This window comes from Trichomycterus rosablanca, chromosome 11 (genome assembly GCF_030014385.1).
Source record: "Trichomycterus rosablanca isolate fTriRos1 chromosome 11, fTriRos1.hap1, whole genome shotgun sequence".
Taxonomy (NCBI): domain Eukaryota; kingdom Metazoa; phylum Chordata; class Actinopteri; order Siluriformes; family Trichomycteridae; genus Trichomycterus; species Trichomycterus rosablanca.
Genome location: NC_085998.1, coordinates 18056394 through 18073669, shown reverse-complemented (window position 1 = coordinate 18073669; position 17276 = coordinate 18056394). Strand labels below are relative to the sequence as shown.

The 17276-nt window shown below is 39.6% G+C and overlaps 1 protein-coding gene across 5 annotated transcripts in view; it reads right to left on the bottom strand.

Moving 5' to 3' along the window:
* The window catches only part of c2cd5 (C2 calcium dependent domain containing 5), a 50554-nt gene that overhangs the window by 32301 nt on the left and 977 nt on the right, over positions 1 to 17276 (bottom strand). For all 5 annotated transcript variants that reach the window (XM_063005228.1, XM_063005230.1, XM_063005233.1 and 2 more), the window contains exons 2-9: positions 15541 to 15650; positions 14082 to 14168; positions 13667 to 13838; positions 13039 to 13134; positions 12751 to 12906; positions 11849 to 12053; positions 5913 to 6067; positions 514 to 602 (exon numbers count right to left, since the gene is read on the bottom strand). In XM_063005228.1, coding sequence (XP_062861298.1) covers positions 514 to 602; positions 5913 to 6067; positions 11849 to 12053; positions 12751 to 12906; positions 13039 to 13134; positions 13667 to 13838; positions 14082 to 14168; positions 15541 to 15630 — 1050 coding nt within the window. In that variant the 5' untranslated portion in view covers positions 15631 to 15650. The remainder of the gene's footprint in view (positions 1 to 513; positions 603 to 5912; positions 6068 to 11848; positions 12054 to 12750; positions 12907 to 13038; positions 13135 to 13666; positions 13839 to 14081; positions 14169 to 15540; positions 15651 to 17276) is intronic.

Below are 17276 nucleotides of genomic sequence, written 5' to 3'. Positions count from 1 at the left end.
CAGAGTCTAGACCTGAATATTATAGAGGCATTGGATCAGCTGGACAGAGAAAGAAATAAAAGACGAAAGCCTAAATCTAAAGTGCTGAAAGAAGCCTGGTATAATTTACCAGAGGATTACTTAAAAAAAACATCAAAACAGTCTCTCCAAAAGAGTTCAAGATGTGCAAGATTTTCTGTTCGTATCAAAAATACATATGGATGGTCATTAAAAAACTAGCTAAAATCACAAAGCTAGTGGTGGCCTAAGACTTGCACAGTACTGTATGTTTTTTTTTTTTTTTTTAGGTAGCTGTAAATATTTGCCCATTCATCCAAACATGCTCTTTCTAGACATACCACTGTCCTAATAAACGTCTCAGAAGACAATGACACAACCTGAAGTCCAACAGTCCAGCGAAATGAATGGCAGATTAAAAATACACAATGGTAATCAAAGTCATTAACTTAAAGCAATAACGAAAAATGATGCACTGTATGTATTACTTATGAAAATAAATTTTAATGTTCATACCCTCTGCTCTAATGCTGTTTGTGTCTGCTGTCTCAAAAGGGCTTTAAGAGGCCCCACCTCCTTCCCAGCACTGCCCCCACTGCCCATACCTGCAAAGATCCAGTTCCAGAACCGAGTCATTATACACAGTTACATGCAGATACAGTTTGTTTTGTAGTTAATCTTCTCTGAAAATAAACATTAAAATCTGATGGTACTTCCACTACTTTACTTTGCTATAATATTTACCCTCTTAAACATTTTGTATGTTTTGTAGTGTTACAACAAGAAACTAGCTGGGATATTACATTATATGGCCAATATAAAGCAATACATACTTAATTATATAAAATATATGATATGCTTGGTTACACAGTTTAAAACCTTGTGGAAACCTTACAGTAATGGCCTTGTTTTTTGTATGGAATGTCCAACAAGTGCAAAATTTTTATATTATATTGTAAAATTATAAAAATTATTAATAAATAATGAACACTGTTGCACCTGCTACCTTTATACAAGTACAGCATACAGTACCACGTCATAACAACATTAGTGATATTGCCGTGCTAAGAATGGCCCAGCACTCAGATAACATCTGATCAGTGGGGGTCCTATAGGGGTTCCTTTCAACTGATAAATGGAGTGTGGGGTGAGAAACAGTACAGTGCTACAGATGGGCTACAGTCAGTTATTGTATTCCCACAAAGTTCCACATCTTTCTGGTAAGTGTAGCTTACAAAATATCAATGTAAGAACCTAATAAACTGCTCAGGGAAAGTTTTTGTATATTTAAATCGTTCAACATATTGTGCAATTGGGTAAAAAATTCCAATCAGAGTGGTAACACTGCAAACTGTGGAAAAGTTTAAAGGGGGTATATACTTACTTGCTTTTTTACATGGTTGTTAATTGTTTTTATGGTTGGTTAATTTTGTTTGAGGCTGACATAACCTGCTATTCTCCACACTTTTATACCAATATTTAATTTTCAGGTTTTACCACTGCTTTATCTTAATTAGGGCCACAACGGGTCTGGTTTCCCTGAAATCACTGTCCACAATGCAGTAAGACACCCTAAATAGGGCGCCAATCCAGCGCCAATCCATCAAGGGACCTGGGCTGTCCCCCCTTAGACATAGCCAATCATGTCTGTATGTAGATGCCCGACTGCCTGATAGCACCGCTAGGCATTCAAACCCACAGCCATCAAAGGTCTTTAGGTACCTTAACTGCATTGTGTTAGTGGGCAAGGGAATGTGAATCCTGACTAAAAACTCACCACACTCACCAACACATCCTCCTCCATGGGAGCCAAAAGAGGCTATTGGAAAATATTAATAAAAGGGGAGTGACAGGTCTGCATTGCCAAGTTTTTAACAAAACCATAAGCATGCACATAAACAGACCAAATCTATGCATTTAAAAAACAGTTTCAAATGCAGCACCACATTTCAAAAGTGTCTAAAAACGATTAAAAAGCTCCACTTTTTTCTTAAAAGGGTTTAAAACTGCGGAGATTGAGGACAAAACATGCAAGTGAGCTTTCGTTAATTAAAACAAATGCTTTTAAAGTACAAACCAAAACCACTCATCACAACAAATCCATTGACTAATTGTTGTTAGTTCCATCTATAAAAAATGTGATCCTTTTAAAGGGTTTATAAGGTCTGACCATATCGCATGCGGTCTGTGGATTTAGGGTCAATGTGTCCTACCAGAGGCTGCCAGTAACAGGTCCTCACTGAATGATACACTCTTTCTCAGCATGGCTGTGTCTGATAGGCTCACATGGAGAGGGGGAGGAGTTGTACTCCTGAGGGCTTTGATGGTGGGAAAGGGTGAAGATTTAGACTGAAGGATGGGAGAACTGGGAGACAGACAAATCCTTCTCACTGGGAGAAACGAGAAGACAAGAGAAAGGGGAAAGAGAAGAGAAAAGGAAGCAAGAAAAAAAGAAAGAGAAAATGACAGGAGGAAGTAGAGGAAGAAGTAGGAAGGAGCAGAGAGGAAAAATACAAAAGCAGGAAAAAGAGACAGAGGAGAGAGAGAAAAAAGAAAGAAATGGCAAGAAGAGAAGGAAAAGAAGAAAAGAGAACGATTGAAGAATGAAGATAATGAGAATGAGAACTAACATATGAAACTGCAACACAATGGCAGAGAAGGACAAAAACAATCAGTAGGCACAGCAAAATGAAAAAGAAATGTTGAGGAACCAATCAGGAGGTATGTTCCGTTGAGGTCAAAAGTTCACATACACTTAGAATTTCAGTTCTCAATAGACGTAATGTCTGTTAAAAAATCTGCTGGGTCAAAAATATATATAGGGCAACTATAGGTAACGTTCTAGAATAGTATTTAACATGGCCTTCTAATTCTTTTACTGATTATGACTGACTACAGCTGGTAACGGTACCACCTTAAGCACCTTCAGGTCCCAGGTTCATCTGTACAAACAACTGTCTATAAGTAATGAGTACATGGAACAGTGAACTACTTGACTGTGTCGAAAAAAAACAAAAAAACTTAAAATTGTTGTTTTTGCTATGAAAAAAAGCAAATGTGACATGTGGCATGTGCTCCACAAGTGCCCACTTAAAGCTCAACTATTGTTTGTTGCTGATTACATGAACAAAAAAGCCTTTGGGGAAGATTTTTGTAGCTTGAGATGTTTGGCTACCCAGATTAGTGTTTAGAGGAGAAAAGTTGAGGCATTCAAACCCAACAACACTGTACCTACTGTTAGCCATGGTAGATGTGGTGGTAATATGCATAAAAAATAATACCTTACAACTCTTAAACTTTGTACACAATTAATGTACTGGTTTCGAAAATGCTAAAACATGCTAAGATTTAGATTTTAAAAAACATTATCTACATTATCATATCTATCTGATAATATATATAATATCATTATCATATCTAAAGTATGAATGCTTTTTTGACTCAGCAGAAAATGTAATTTAAAAAATCCACATTAATGTATGGAAAAAAAAAAATGTGTTAGTTGATTGGATGAAATGTTTGTGTTCCAATATTTCAGAAAAAAAACTGTATGCTATATGGCCAAAAGTATATGGACACCTGACCCTGAGCTTGTTGGACATCTTATTCCAAAACTGGACATAAATATATCCACTCTTCTGGGAAGGCTTTGCGCAAGATTTTAGGCTGTGTCTGTGGAAGTTTGTGCCCATTCAGTCAAAGGGGAATATGTGAGGTCAGGGACTAGTGTTGTCTAAGATACCTGGCTTGTAATTTACAATGTTCAGTTTGGTTGGGTGGACAGCTTAATGCAGTCTACTGAAATTCCTCCAAACCAAACTGGTCAAATTAAAGATGTTAATAAATAATTGATTGAGACAGACAAAAAAAATGTGTTTGATTAATGCAATAGGTTAACGTCATTTTAATTTATTTCACATGATTTGAACAGCAAAGTAAGAGAAAGAGTTCACACTGTTGATTTGAGATTCATCCCTACACCCTAATATATAATATGTATTTATTAGGATTTTAATGTCAACACTTCAGTTACATTCATGACAGAACAGGTAGTTACTGGTTGCACAAGGTTAATCAGTTCACAAGTTTTAATGTCAAACACATGTCATGGACAATTTTGTATCTCCAATTCATCTTATTTGCATGTCTAAGCAGCCACCCATCCTAGTCGGAAAGGCAGAGCTGAGATTCGATACGATGTATTCGAAACCCTAACTCTGGTGAGCTAGCGTACTTTACTGCTGCGCCACCTGAGCGGCCTAAAACCCAGGACCTTCTTGCTGTGAGGCGACAGTGCTACCCACTGAGCCACCATGCCGCCCAAAACATTTTAATTCCTTTTTCATGATTTGAACTTCAAGTTCAGTAAGAGTTCACACTGTTCATTTGAGACACATCCTTACACACTCAGTGTGCATGGGTCAGCTAAGTCATCAAACATTTTCCGAGAAAGTGCTGCCATTGTAATCCAAGCAGAAAAAGTTTTTAAATGCATTTATATTATTTAAACCATGAATAACTGCAATGGTTTTGCAGATGGTGTTTATGTTCTACATCCTTGCCACGCTTGCTATGTTGCACAAGCTAGTCATCGTCGGTTAAAAGTTTTTGTCTGTTATCAGTTACCTGGCATTGTATGGAAGAGTATGCTGAAACAGGACAGGGCCTTGTACCAAACTGCTGCCAGAAAGTTGAAAGCATAGACTTTATTTTAACTTATACACCTGCTAGTAATGTGTGTCACTGAAACACCTTAACTGTCCACATACATCTGGCCATATTGTGTAAATTTAAGTTTGTGTTTTATGAACAAGATTCATGACTGAAAGGTTGAGGCTACATTAAAATGTGTGTCATGAACTGTGTTACATTAAAATAAAACAACTGACCTAGAATCCATACAGTCACTCCCAATTTCATGATCTAGCATTTACCTGTTACACTTTAATAACCTCTCTCTGTATCTCTCTGTATCTTTCACACACACACACAAACACAAGCTTAATATAAATCAAGAAATTCGAACAATTATTTAATAATAGAAGAATACAATTATAATACCAACAAGACAAAACAAAGTCAAAACACCAAACCAAACAGAAACAAACACAGAAAAAGTTTGGTACCTTTAGCTCTCTGGGCATCATGGCATTGGTTACCTAATGATAAATGGTTGCAATTTATCTCTAGGGGTAGATCTTGGTCAGTCTCTGAGTAGAGTCCTGCATGGATCAGTTTTGAAAGACCGTACCCACCCAACCTGCAATGTTTCACAGTCGAACCACAAAAAACTATACAGCAAAAATATTACCCTTTACTCTTGGCAAAGAGGGATGAAAAAGGGTCAGTAAATATATTCAGTTTTTGTGTGAATTTGGATACTTGATATAATTTGATCATGATCACTGTCCTGATGAATGACCCAACTACCAAACAATTCTGGCTTTATGGCAGAGGAAGTCTGATTTTAACATAAATGTTTGTTTATGTTAAATGAGTCCTTGACACCATGTATCCTAATAAAGTGTCTACAACCTCTTACGGAAACAACTCCAAAAAAAGTCACAGGTACACAACAGTAAAGATTAAATTTTATAACATTATTGCATAAACAGCTTTCCTGTAGTATCTAGACATCTCCAGATGCTTACAATTGTGGGTAAATATGCTTTGCCTGTCTTCTTGTATATTTGGGGACTTGGTGATCACAGCATTTAAAAAAAAATGCAGTAAATGTTTGCTATAAATTTTTTATTATAATTATAACGTAGTAAAAAGTCTTTTATCTGGCTGAACCGTTTTCAGATCATTTTCCCAATTATCTACTGAGAACTGACACAGTGCAGGAATCTTCTCTAGCAGTGGCTGAACACTTTTATAGAAATCAGGCTCAAACTTGGTAAGGATGATCTTACCGGTTTTGGGAGTGAGGCTCAGCTCTGTGTCGGAGGAGGAGGACTGGCGGCTGAACGACTTGGAGGGGGAGAAGGACGTGAAGGTTTGGGCTCTCAGAGGGGTAGGAGGTCCTGAACACATTGGGACGCCAGGGGCCTCCTCCCCGAAACCAGTCCTGTCAGAGCAAGGAACAGACTCGATCACACACCCTGTCCACATGGATGGACTGTTGCATGTGTGTCTGCGTTGCGTGTCTTGAACGAGTAGGAAGAATGGGTATAGATGAGTATAACCAAGAGGGAAAGCTATAGGTGTTAGGAAAGACAGGGGCTGGTGCTCACGTTTAAACAGGCAAAAGGCCATGGGGCGGAAACAGCATTGTGAAAAGAGAGCCAGGCTAAACAGAAAGAACAAACAGACGACGGGTGGGAGAAAAAATGAGAAAACAAGGATATACAAAGCAATGACGTGACAACACATATCAATGAAATGGAGAAAAAAGCATTTGTTTCAGCTAACCAAAGCACAACACTCAGCTCACCAAAGCACAACCCTCTGATCATGTGACCAGAAAGATGACTAGCTTAATCGGATAGGCACAACTTCCAGTAGATCAAGCTGAAAAAATCTTCTGTACTCACTAACTACCAAACCACACAGGCACAATCCAAACACCTTGCTGCAAACTCAGACATCCGACTAGCTAAACTGTGGCAATAGAAGCCCACTGATTGGCCCATTGGAATGGTTGGGTGGGCCTTAGGTGCAGAATAGTTTGCTTTGGAAGCTGAAGGGGATGGAGGGGGACTGGTGATGTCACAGCCATCTGGTTCAATGGAGAGCGGGTGGCGGGCATACTTTGGCCAGCTTGTAGAGGGGACATGGGGTCGAGGGGGGGTCACCTGCCTACACTGCCTGGCTCTTGGGCCCTCTGAGCTCCTGTGTCTGTGCTTCATACCAGCGAAGAGCAGCGTTGGCACGGAAACAGAGAAGCCCTGAGAGAGACGGCTGCTTGCACTGTGAACCGGACTGCTGTGAGTGGAGCGACATCCAAGAGCGGAAAGAGCAGCCTGCGGAGAGCTACACACACACACACATTTCATACAGAACACACATACAAGGACGGACAAGGCAGATATGTACAACACACACATGCCACATAACAACACATAACATATGATCATACATGCCTTTATTTCCAGGAGAGACACAAGAATAAACAAAACACACATGTGCAATCACTCACACAGGGACACAGGAGTCAAATGTACTAGGGCCCGTCCAGTAAATCAGTTAATTATTATTTTAGAAGAGTGAATCGGCAGAGTAAACAGAAAAGTTTTTATGAATGCAAAATAGAGAGGCTGCTTGTGTGGTGCAGAGGTCTGACGCTCTGCTATCAGTCAGACAAGCACCAACACAGTTATAGTTATACTGCTGCAATTGCAGTTTCTGCTGGATGGTCAATGGTACCTGCAGATAGACAGGCAATAATGACATAGTAGGGGTTTCCATAGGTGATTTCTCTGGGTACTCATTTCTTTTTATCTCCTAAAAACCAGGACGCAGTTTTTACAATACCTGTTAACACATTTTGTGTTCACATTTCAGAATATACCTGTGACAAATTTGATCCTTTGACTAAAGTATTTTTTTGAGATTCACATAAAAGTCCTTTGCAAATAAGGCTTTGCTGAAAATGTTTCAATTTACCCAAGGCACACTTAGAATTGGCACACAGGCTTTGGTTATGGACATCAGATCAATGAAAAAAAGTCAAGTGGTCCAACAATCCTGTGTTCTCCAAGATCATGCGGACGGCTGGGCACTTGCGCATTGTTTACCTGGAGAAGAGATGGCAACAGGATGTACTGTGGAATACACAGTAGAATCTCTGAATATATAGATGTTAAAGGATCTGCTGGATACCATAGGGCTCCTTTAGATGTTTAGCATGTCTGAGCTGTTTTTGACAGCAAATTAGGCGGGTGGTCCTATCATTTTGGCTCACCGGTATGTATCACACATAAGCTAATACACGCACTTTGCTACACACAGACACATAGCATAAATACAACCAAAAGCCGTTACAAGAAAGTGGCCACTTGCACGCAACTGAGGGCACAAACAAGACAGCATGATGCAAACAACAGAACAATACACACACACACACAGACAAATGCTGCACTAAGCAGACTGCAAACAGAACGAAGTGCAACGCGGTACACCAGAGTGGCAATGCTTCCTCAGTACTCATTAATGCAACCATGCAAGTGCAGGGGAAAAAAGCAGGCGGATAAAGAGAGAGAAGCAGAGGTAAAAAGAGGGGGAAAAGAACAGAAAAAAATACATGCCAAGAAGAAAAGGTGGGGTGTGGAGTGTTTGTGTGCTGAGAATGTAATTGTTAAGAACATACTCATAGACAAACCCTCTCACATACAGATCAAAACAAGCTACAGCACGTAGAACATCTGGACATTTATGCTCCCTCATGTTTCTGAGGTATTCCTGCTTAACTAAGTGCATTCGTGAAAGGATGCATGCTATGAAAGTCGAATTTTGAGCATTTACCTTCGTCTGTGTATGAACAAATGATAGAACAATTTATTATGTAAAGAGAGTACAGTAATGTATTTGTTAAAAAAAAAGAATGTATTAACAATACTGCTTGAACAGGAATAGCTGTATAGAAATCAATTGGCAGTCATGTATTTCAAATAAATCAATGCTAGAAACAGTGTTTACTCTGTCATACACTCCTGGGCAAAAAAAAATGGCCAAACCAGATGTCCCATGTAATGGTCTGTTAGGTGCAGCCTAAAGTCAACTACACAGATGTCCCTTCTATAGACATACGTAGATCAGGTGAGGAAGAACTTCCTGAATCCCATATGGGTAAAACACTCAAGGTTAAGAGTTTGAGATGCCTTCATTCACTCCGAGTACTACAAGAGCTTATATAGACACACATCTCTGGAATAGGCTTAGAGTTTAGTTAGAGGAAGGGAGACAGGACGTTAAAAACAGGAACAGAACCAGATCATAACGGCTCTGTGGTTAGCGTTATCTGCAGGAACATTTATTTATTTAATTAAGATTTTAATGTCAGGTTTGGTTACATTAATGACAGGACAGGTAGTTACTTGTTACACAAGATTCATGGACAATTTTGTATCTCCAATTCACCTCACTTGCTTTCTTTGTCTTTGGACTGTGGGAGGAAACTGGAGCTCCCGGAAGAACCCACACAGACACAGGGAGAACATGCAAACTCCACACAGAAAGGACCCAGACTGCTCCACCAGGGAATCAAACCAATGACCTTCTTGCTGTGAGCTGACAGTGCTAGCCACCGTGCCACCCATCTGCAGAAACAGAAGTGTATAGGTTGCAAATGGTACGCTCAGTTTAGTGGTCAAAAAGTCCAGCATCACAAGTATATGGACACTTAAAATATCTAACATGGTTCTAACAACTAAGCAGTAGCCAAAAAAACAGCAGAAACTATTTAGTTCTGAGACCTGTGCCACCATTTGCTTGGTACTTAAACAACCCCCAATCTGATCAAGGAGAACTGAATCACCACACATTCCCTCTGACATGTGTCTAATCTGCAGCCGCTTCCTATCGCCTGACACCATTGGGTTCACACACTGAGCCGTGGCGTGTACAGAGAGCCACACCAAGGTCCATGTGACCCGGACGAGTGTCAGAGTTTGTATTTCGCAGCAATGCAAATAGACCCTTGTCCAGCCTTCCCTCCCTTATACACAGCTAATTGTGTTTGTGTGGACGCCAGGCCAGGTTGGTGGCTCTGCTGTGATTCGAATTCACGAGTTCATTAAACCCCTGCTCCACTCGAGCGCCTGTACGCATGTTTTTGATATAAAACTCAACCTAACATGTCTGAATGATTACATTTTTAAAAATATCTTTTGTCCTAAGCTTAGGAGATGGCCAAAGCCCTGCAATGAATCTAACGTATTCCTGCCTTGAGCCCAGTGAATTTGCTGCAACCCTGACTGGGATGAAGCAGTTAATGAAAATAAAATAATTTTTTTGCCCAGGAGTGTAGATCATGATAAAATACAGTGGGGTCAAAAAGTATTTAGTCAGCCACTGATTGTGCAAGTTCTCCTACTTAGAAAGATGAGAGAGGTCTGTAATTTTCATCATAGGTACACTTCAACTATGAGAGACAAAATGAGAAAAAGAATCCAGGAAATCACATTGTAGGATTTTTTAAGAATTTATTTGTAAATGATGGTGGAAAATAAGTATTTGGTCAATAACAAGTTCAAGTTCAACTCAATACTTTGTAACATAACCTTTGTTGGCAATGACAGAGGTCAAACGTTTCCTGTAAGTCTTCACCAGGTTTGCACACACTGTAGCTGGTATTTTGGCCCATTCCTCCATGCAGATCTCCTCTAGAGCAGTGATGTTTTGGGGCTGTTGCTGGGCAACACGAACTTTCAACTCCCTCCACAAATTTTCTATGGGGTTGAGGTCTGAAGACTGGCTAGGCCACTCCAGGACCTTGAAATGCTTTTTACGGAGCCACTCCTTCGTTGCCCGAGCGGTGTGTTTGGGATCATTGTCATGCTGGAAGACCCAGCCACGTTCCATCTTTAATGCTCTCACTGATGGAAGGAGGTTTTGGCTTAAAATCTCACGATACATGGCCCCGTTCATTCTTCCCTCAACACGGATCAGTCATCCTGTCCCCTTTGCAGAAAAACAGCCCCAAAGCATGATGTTTCCACCCCCATGCTTCACAGTAGGTATGGTGTTCTTGGGATGCAACTCAGCATTCTTCTTCCTCCAAACACGATGAGTTGAGTTTTTACCAAAAAGTTCCATTTTGGTTTCATCTGACCACATGATATTCTCCCAATCCTCTTCTGGATCATCCATATGCTCTCTGGCAAACTTCAGACGGGCCTGGACATGTACTGGCTTAAGCAGGGGAACACGCCTGGCACTGCAGGATTTGAGTCCCTCTCGGTGTAGTGTGTTACTGATGGTAGCCTTTGTTACTTTGGTCCCAGCTCTCTGCAGGTCATTCATCAGGTCCCTCCGTGTAGTTCTGGGATTTTTGCTCACCGTTCTCATGATCATTTTGACCCCACGGGATGAGATCTTGCGTGGGACCCCAGATCGAGGGAGATTATCAATGGTCTTGTATGTCTTCCATTTTCTTACAATTGCTCCCACAGTTGATTTATTCACACCAACCTGCTTGCCTATTGTAGATTCACTCTTCCCAGCCTGGTGCAGGTCTACAATTTTCTTCCTGGTGTCCTTCGACAGCTCTTTGGTCTTGGCCATGGTTGAGTTTGGAGTCTGACTGTTTGAGGCTGTGGACAGGTGTCTTTTATACAGATAACGAGGTCAAACAGGTGCCATTAATACAGGTAACGAGTGGAGGACAGAAGAGCTTCTTAAAGAAGAAGTTACAGGTCTGTGAGAGCCAGAAATCTTGCTTGTTTGTGGGTGACCAAATACTTATTTTCCACCATAATTTACAAATAAATTCTTTAAAAATCCTACAATGTGATTTCCTGGATTTTTTTTTCTCATTTTGTCTCTCATAGTTGAAGTGTACCTATGATGAAAATTACAGACCTCTCTCATCTTTCTAAGTAGGAGAACCTGCACAATCAGTGGCTGACTAAATACTTTTTGGCCCCACTGTAATGTGTCTGTGCACTAAAGCAGAGGGATCTACTCTTATTCGAAACAGCGGCAAGACTGCAGGTGTCCATACAAACCAGTCACAAGCGGAGCCTAATCTCACCTGCTTAAACAGTTGCCTGGAAATACTGGGATCAAGTAAAGCTCCTGTACTGTTGGTCAAAACACCTGCAGCCACTGAGGTTCATTACGGATAAGAGTGAGTAGAACTGAACAAAAGAAACTGGTGTGTTTAGTGTGCAGGTTTATTATTACTCACTCTTTTATATCTCTGGACGGAGAGGAGTTGCAAGCGTTCGCTGTGAGTCCGTGCGTGTTGCTGATTTTGTCAAGTGTGCAGGCAGTGCCAATGGCACGGACAACAAGGCCAGATTCTCCTTCCAGGTCAAAGCACTGCAGGTAGCCAACCACCGCATTGCCGCCCATCTCGAGCACCTTCAGACCAATCTTCCTCTGGAGTTCACCTGCAGACAGAAACAAATATCTATTCTCTAAACTTGATCAATCACACCCCTTACTACTGCTTGCATTTACAGCATTTAGCAGATGCTCTTATCAAGACAGACTTACGGATCTGCTTCCTCAGTAAACATTTCCTTACTACTAATAGAAACAAACAACAAACTAATAACACGAACCTTCTGAAACGCTGTAAGAATCATTGTTTTAAAATGAATTTGGGCAGAGGATGCGAGCTGCAGAGGACTGAAGACCAGGCCAGACGGCAGTAATACTTTGTACAACCTCCTTTTTCCAATAAAACAGCACTTAGACTTTTCCTATAACATCCAATAAGGTTGGATATTACAGAGCTTTGGGTCTGTTCGAAAACCTAGTGAGCTACCTTGCTGTCTACTGCCTACATAGGCAGCTGCCTAAGTATAGAGGATTCTAATAAGTCATCGACTTATAAGGCAGGTTATTCGGACGTGCTACTTAGACAACGATTACAGCATTACACCAGTTTTCGCTTACTAAGCTAACACATTTAGCCTCATGCCATTCAAAACAAATCTCTCTGGATCATCCAGGGTCAGACGTTCTCACTTGTGCACTCTTCACCAGGATAAAAAAAATTCTGTTTGGTGTAGATCAGGGGACAGAGATGGCCAAGACAGAAACTTGATTTTGTGGCATTTTCTAACAATATAGTTATTGTACCCGACATAAGTGAGATGAGTCTTTGCCGGGCCTCGTTGGACGCTCGTGGAGTTCGGATGCGGTCAATCCATTGATACTCTGGATCCTCGTTGACCACCAGTTCCTCCACAAAACCATGGACCATCACTGCACGGTAACATCGTGGTATGGATGTGGCTGGCAGGTGGAGATGTAATGAGAAGAAGAAATTACATATTACTACAGATTTCATCTAAAATCAGCTACAGAAACACATGCAGATGAATGAGAGAGTGTAACTGCAGCTATGAGAATGGCTTGAAGACTTACTACAGAAGAACTTGACTCCACAAGAAGACTGCCTGAATCGATTCAGATCATTAAAGAGGTCCACTTTAACTAGAACGTTGATCTCACCACGTATACCTAAGACACACAGAATTATTTATTGCACTTTACAATATGTCCCAGCTTTTCTGGAAATTAGGTTTGTAGTTTAAAATAACTTTTAAAGGTCATTTTTGTCCTTTTTACTGACTGCTTTATTCTGTTTAGAATGATGTGACTCCAGCACACACAGAAACACCTGGCATGGGCAGAAAAACACCCTGGACAGGGTGCTAATACAGCTTGTTGGCAAAAAAAAAAAAAAGAAAGAAAAGAAATGATAATAATAATAATAAAGTAACACAGTGAAGCCACTTTTTTTCAAAATGAACTGAATAATTGTTTAGCCATCTCTAGATACTGTGTACTTTTGTAAACCTTTCTGTGATCTTTATATTAAACTATCCAAACTATCCATACAAAGCAGTATTTAGTTATTTCATTATTTATTCATTTGGGTTTTAATTCAATCTATTTAAGCAGTAACTCAGACTTCAAGCTTAGTTCTATAACAGCCTGAGCCACAGAATTCACCTACAAATCAACAGTCAACAGGTTTGCAAACATGTACCATGTATGGTGTCGTAGATGGGGAACCAGCCAGAGATGACAGTAGCAGCTTCACTGCAGAGCAGCGGGTCAATGTCAATGTACACCTTTCCTATTGCATCATTAGCACTGTATGTGTCATGATCCAGAACAGTTATCTGTAATGGCTCGTCCTGCAAATCCTCATCATCTACCTGCAAATAATGAAAAGATTGAAGGAATCCTGTGTCAGACATTACTTGAATTGAAATGAATGATATGGAAAAAAAGAATCGAATGACATTTTTCAGATAAAAAAATATATTACAATCTTTTGCACATTTTGTTTGTAGTCCAAAACAAAACAGTAGAGCTTGTCGCTAAAAACAGTGTCAAAACATCTACAAAACAAGAACAGAATTCTGACCAAAATTAATCATAAGGGGGAAGCATCTTACCTCAAACTTAAACCACTCTGAATTCCACTGAGGATTCAGTGACTTGTGACATACATCGGTTTTAAAAGTTGTATTTCCAAACTTCACCTGTATAAATAATGACATTAGTGTAAAAATCAGATGTCTGAATGTAAAAATGAAAATGCTATAAGCTATATTTGAATTCTGTCTGACACCACTCATATGAGGGATCTTCAAAAAGTGTCCGCACTAAATTTTGGTTAGAAACGGTGAGGGTGGGAGGAGTAGTAATTGGTCATGTCTAAGAGACCGAGAGAGATCTGATTTCCACCTTTTGGATTCCCAAAGAAGCTTTGAGGTGAAGAAGATTTTCATGTGATGATGATCTAAAAGCAGCGGTGCATCTGTGGCTATGCACTCAGGCAAAATATGTTTTGCTGATGGCATTAAAAAGTTGGTACAACGCTGGGAGAAATGCATCAGAAGGTAAAAAATTTTGTAATTTGTCTTTGAAATAAATAAAGTTTTAAAAAGTGTGAAAACTTTTTGAAGAACCCTCGTACAAATGTAAAAAGACAGTAAGTGAAATACAAATAAATACAAAAACCTATGACGTGTAAATCCACTATGACCTGTACTTCAGCAAAACAGTACAAAGAAAAGATATTTCATGCTTTACCTTATTAATGTCATTGTGTTTTGTAAATATATTCTTAAATCTGAAATTGATGGCTGAAAGACATTTCGAAAAAGTTGGGACTGAATCAAGCTTGGGAATAAAAGCAGCATCCAGAATGTTTATGAGCAAAGCTTGCCACTTTGCTAAAAACAATGCATCAACAAATAATTAACAAATAATTAAAACCAACCTTTTATAACAAACATGCAATATTTTGAGGTATTTCATCATTTTATATTTGCAGAACCCGAAAAAGTGCACAGAAAACCAGCATGCTTCTGTGAAGGATATCAACTCATGGGCTTGTTTTCAATAAAGATGTACGTCACTGCATCCACAAATGTAGGTTAGGACAGTACTATGCATACCAAAATCCATGTCAGCACAGACTCTCTGCCCCATTTTTTTTTTACAAACTTTTTTATAGACTTCTAGGGGACAGTGGTAGCCTAGTGGGTAGGGCTTTGGGCTATCAACCGGAAGATTGGCAGTTCAAATCCAGGCTCTGCTATGCAGCCACTGTTGGGTCCTTGAGCAAGGCCCTTAACCCTGTCTGCTCCAGGGGCGCCGTACAATGGCTGACCCCAGCTCTGACCCCAGCTCCCAAAACAAGCTGGGATATGCAAAGAAAGAATTTCATTGTAAAGTACAACTGTATATGTATATATGACAAATAAAGTATATCTTCTTCTTCATCTTCTTCTAGCTCCAACATCATTTGCTAGTTAATTGGCTGAACAGTGCGTCCAGTATACAACATGCAGGACAACCACGGGACCTACATTAGACAGCAGAGAAGCAAATTATGTCTGATCTTACCTCCACAAAAGCATCAGTGAGGTCGCTTGCACGATCCATGACGGGCAGATGCCGACCCGCCACAATCTTTGCCTTTAGTTTCCCAGGCATGATTTCAACTTAGACACGACCTGAATTCACAAAACAGAAATGTCAAAAAATACTGTACATACTGTTTGCTGTGGAAGTCTGGACATGAGAACACGTACTGGAACCAACAGGCGAAAAGGAGCATAAGGTCAGAGCAGGTGGCTCTGACAGAGTGAGTGGATAGAAAATAGCAATGTATTTTATATTTAACGTAGTTAATCTCCCAAGTCGCACTAAACACTATGATTTTGTTTTAAAACCTAGGAAATACAGATATTCTAATATTATATAAAAAATTTTTTAGGTTGGTAATAAAACTGATCACATGGCGGGTAGATTAATCCAGTCGCACACTATATTCGGATAAAGCTTTGTCTACATAGCCATATAGGTGTTATCATTAAAATAATGAATAAACAACAATTATTAACAACAATGAAGCTTCAAGAATGGTTGCATGCACAGACGGGTCATTGCATTGCTTTCTCCAATGCCCTCTGTCTCACGTCGCCTGTAATTTAGTCATTGAGGTCAATTAAAAAAAAACTGTCCAGTCCAGCACCTAAATCTATTTTGCGCCAATAATAGCTTAGTGGTTAAGGCTGGTACCTAACTAGTAATCAGATTATTAACCTGTAATAATTGTTTGGACTGTTTGTCACCACTGTAGGTGTAATCTCCTAATTGCTGTAAATTATATTATATTATATTCATGGTAATTTTACTGCCTTTCTTGGTTTTAGATCCATTATATAGAAAAGCCAGTAGCTTACAAGCATCTATGGCTCTGCCCCAATTATCATAACACCATAACTATTTTTTAATTACATTGTACGTAGTTTAGAAAGTAAATATGGCATTTTTTGGGAGAAAAATAACATTCACCCCTATTCACACCAGCAATGCACATTATGTGTTTTCTGGCATAGTGCAGCCTAACTTTTTAATGGGAATTTAAAGTACGGGGAGCAATTTTTTCCTAGTTTTAAGTCAGACATTTAAAATTCTAAGCTTTAGTAAAATGCAGCACTTTCAGAATCGGAGTGCAGCATTATAGAGCCAATAATGTATAAAGATAGCAACTTCAAAGCAAACCCAGTTAAACCTTGGTGTCAATTTAATATTTCATGTTAATCTTGACACAAGAAGCACTGCTTGTGCAAGCATTAGAAAAATGATCACATGTATGACACAATTTATCTAACGTCTGCTGCTATATGAAGATTTATAGGTGGTGCTTGGGTGGTTTGAGACTGATCAGAAATGGTACTAGGTCTAAGATTATAGGAAGTTAAGTAGATCAGGGTTTCTCAGGCTTTTTGCTGCCAAGGACCTCTTCATGTGAAAAAACAAACCCATGGACCACCATGGACTGCCTCCTTTTCTCCACAGTCACCTGACCTAAAGCCCATAAAGCATTTAAAGGGCCACTTGAAGACACTGAAAGTCAAGCATTTAGTACCGTCACAAGATGATCATTGGAATATTGTAAAATATGCTGGGATAACATGGATCATCAGAATGTAACTAAACCCGTGGAGTCCATGCCAGCTTAAATGATGCTGTATTTACATTACACCAAAATAGAGAAGATACCACATACTAAGAAATTCTAACCCTTATTTACTCTTTTAAAATGTTACAGACTTTGGGCCGCCACTGAATAA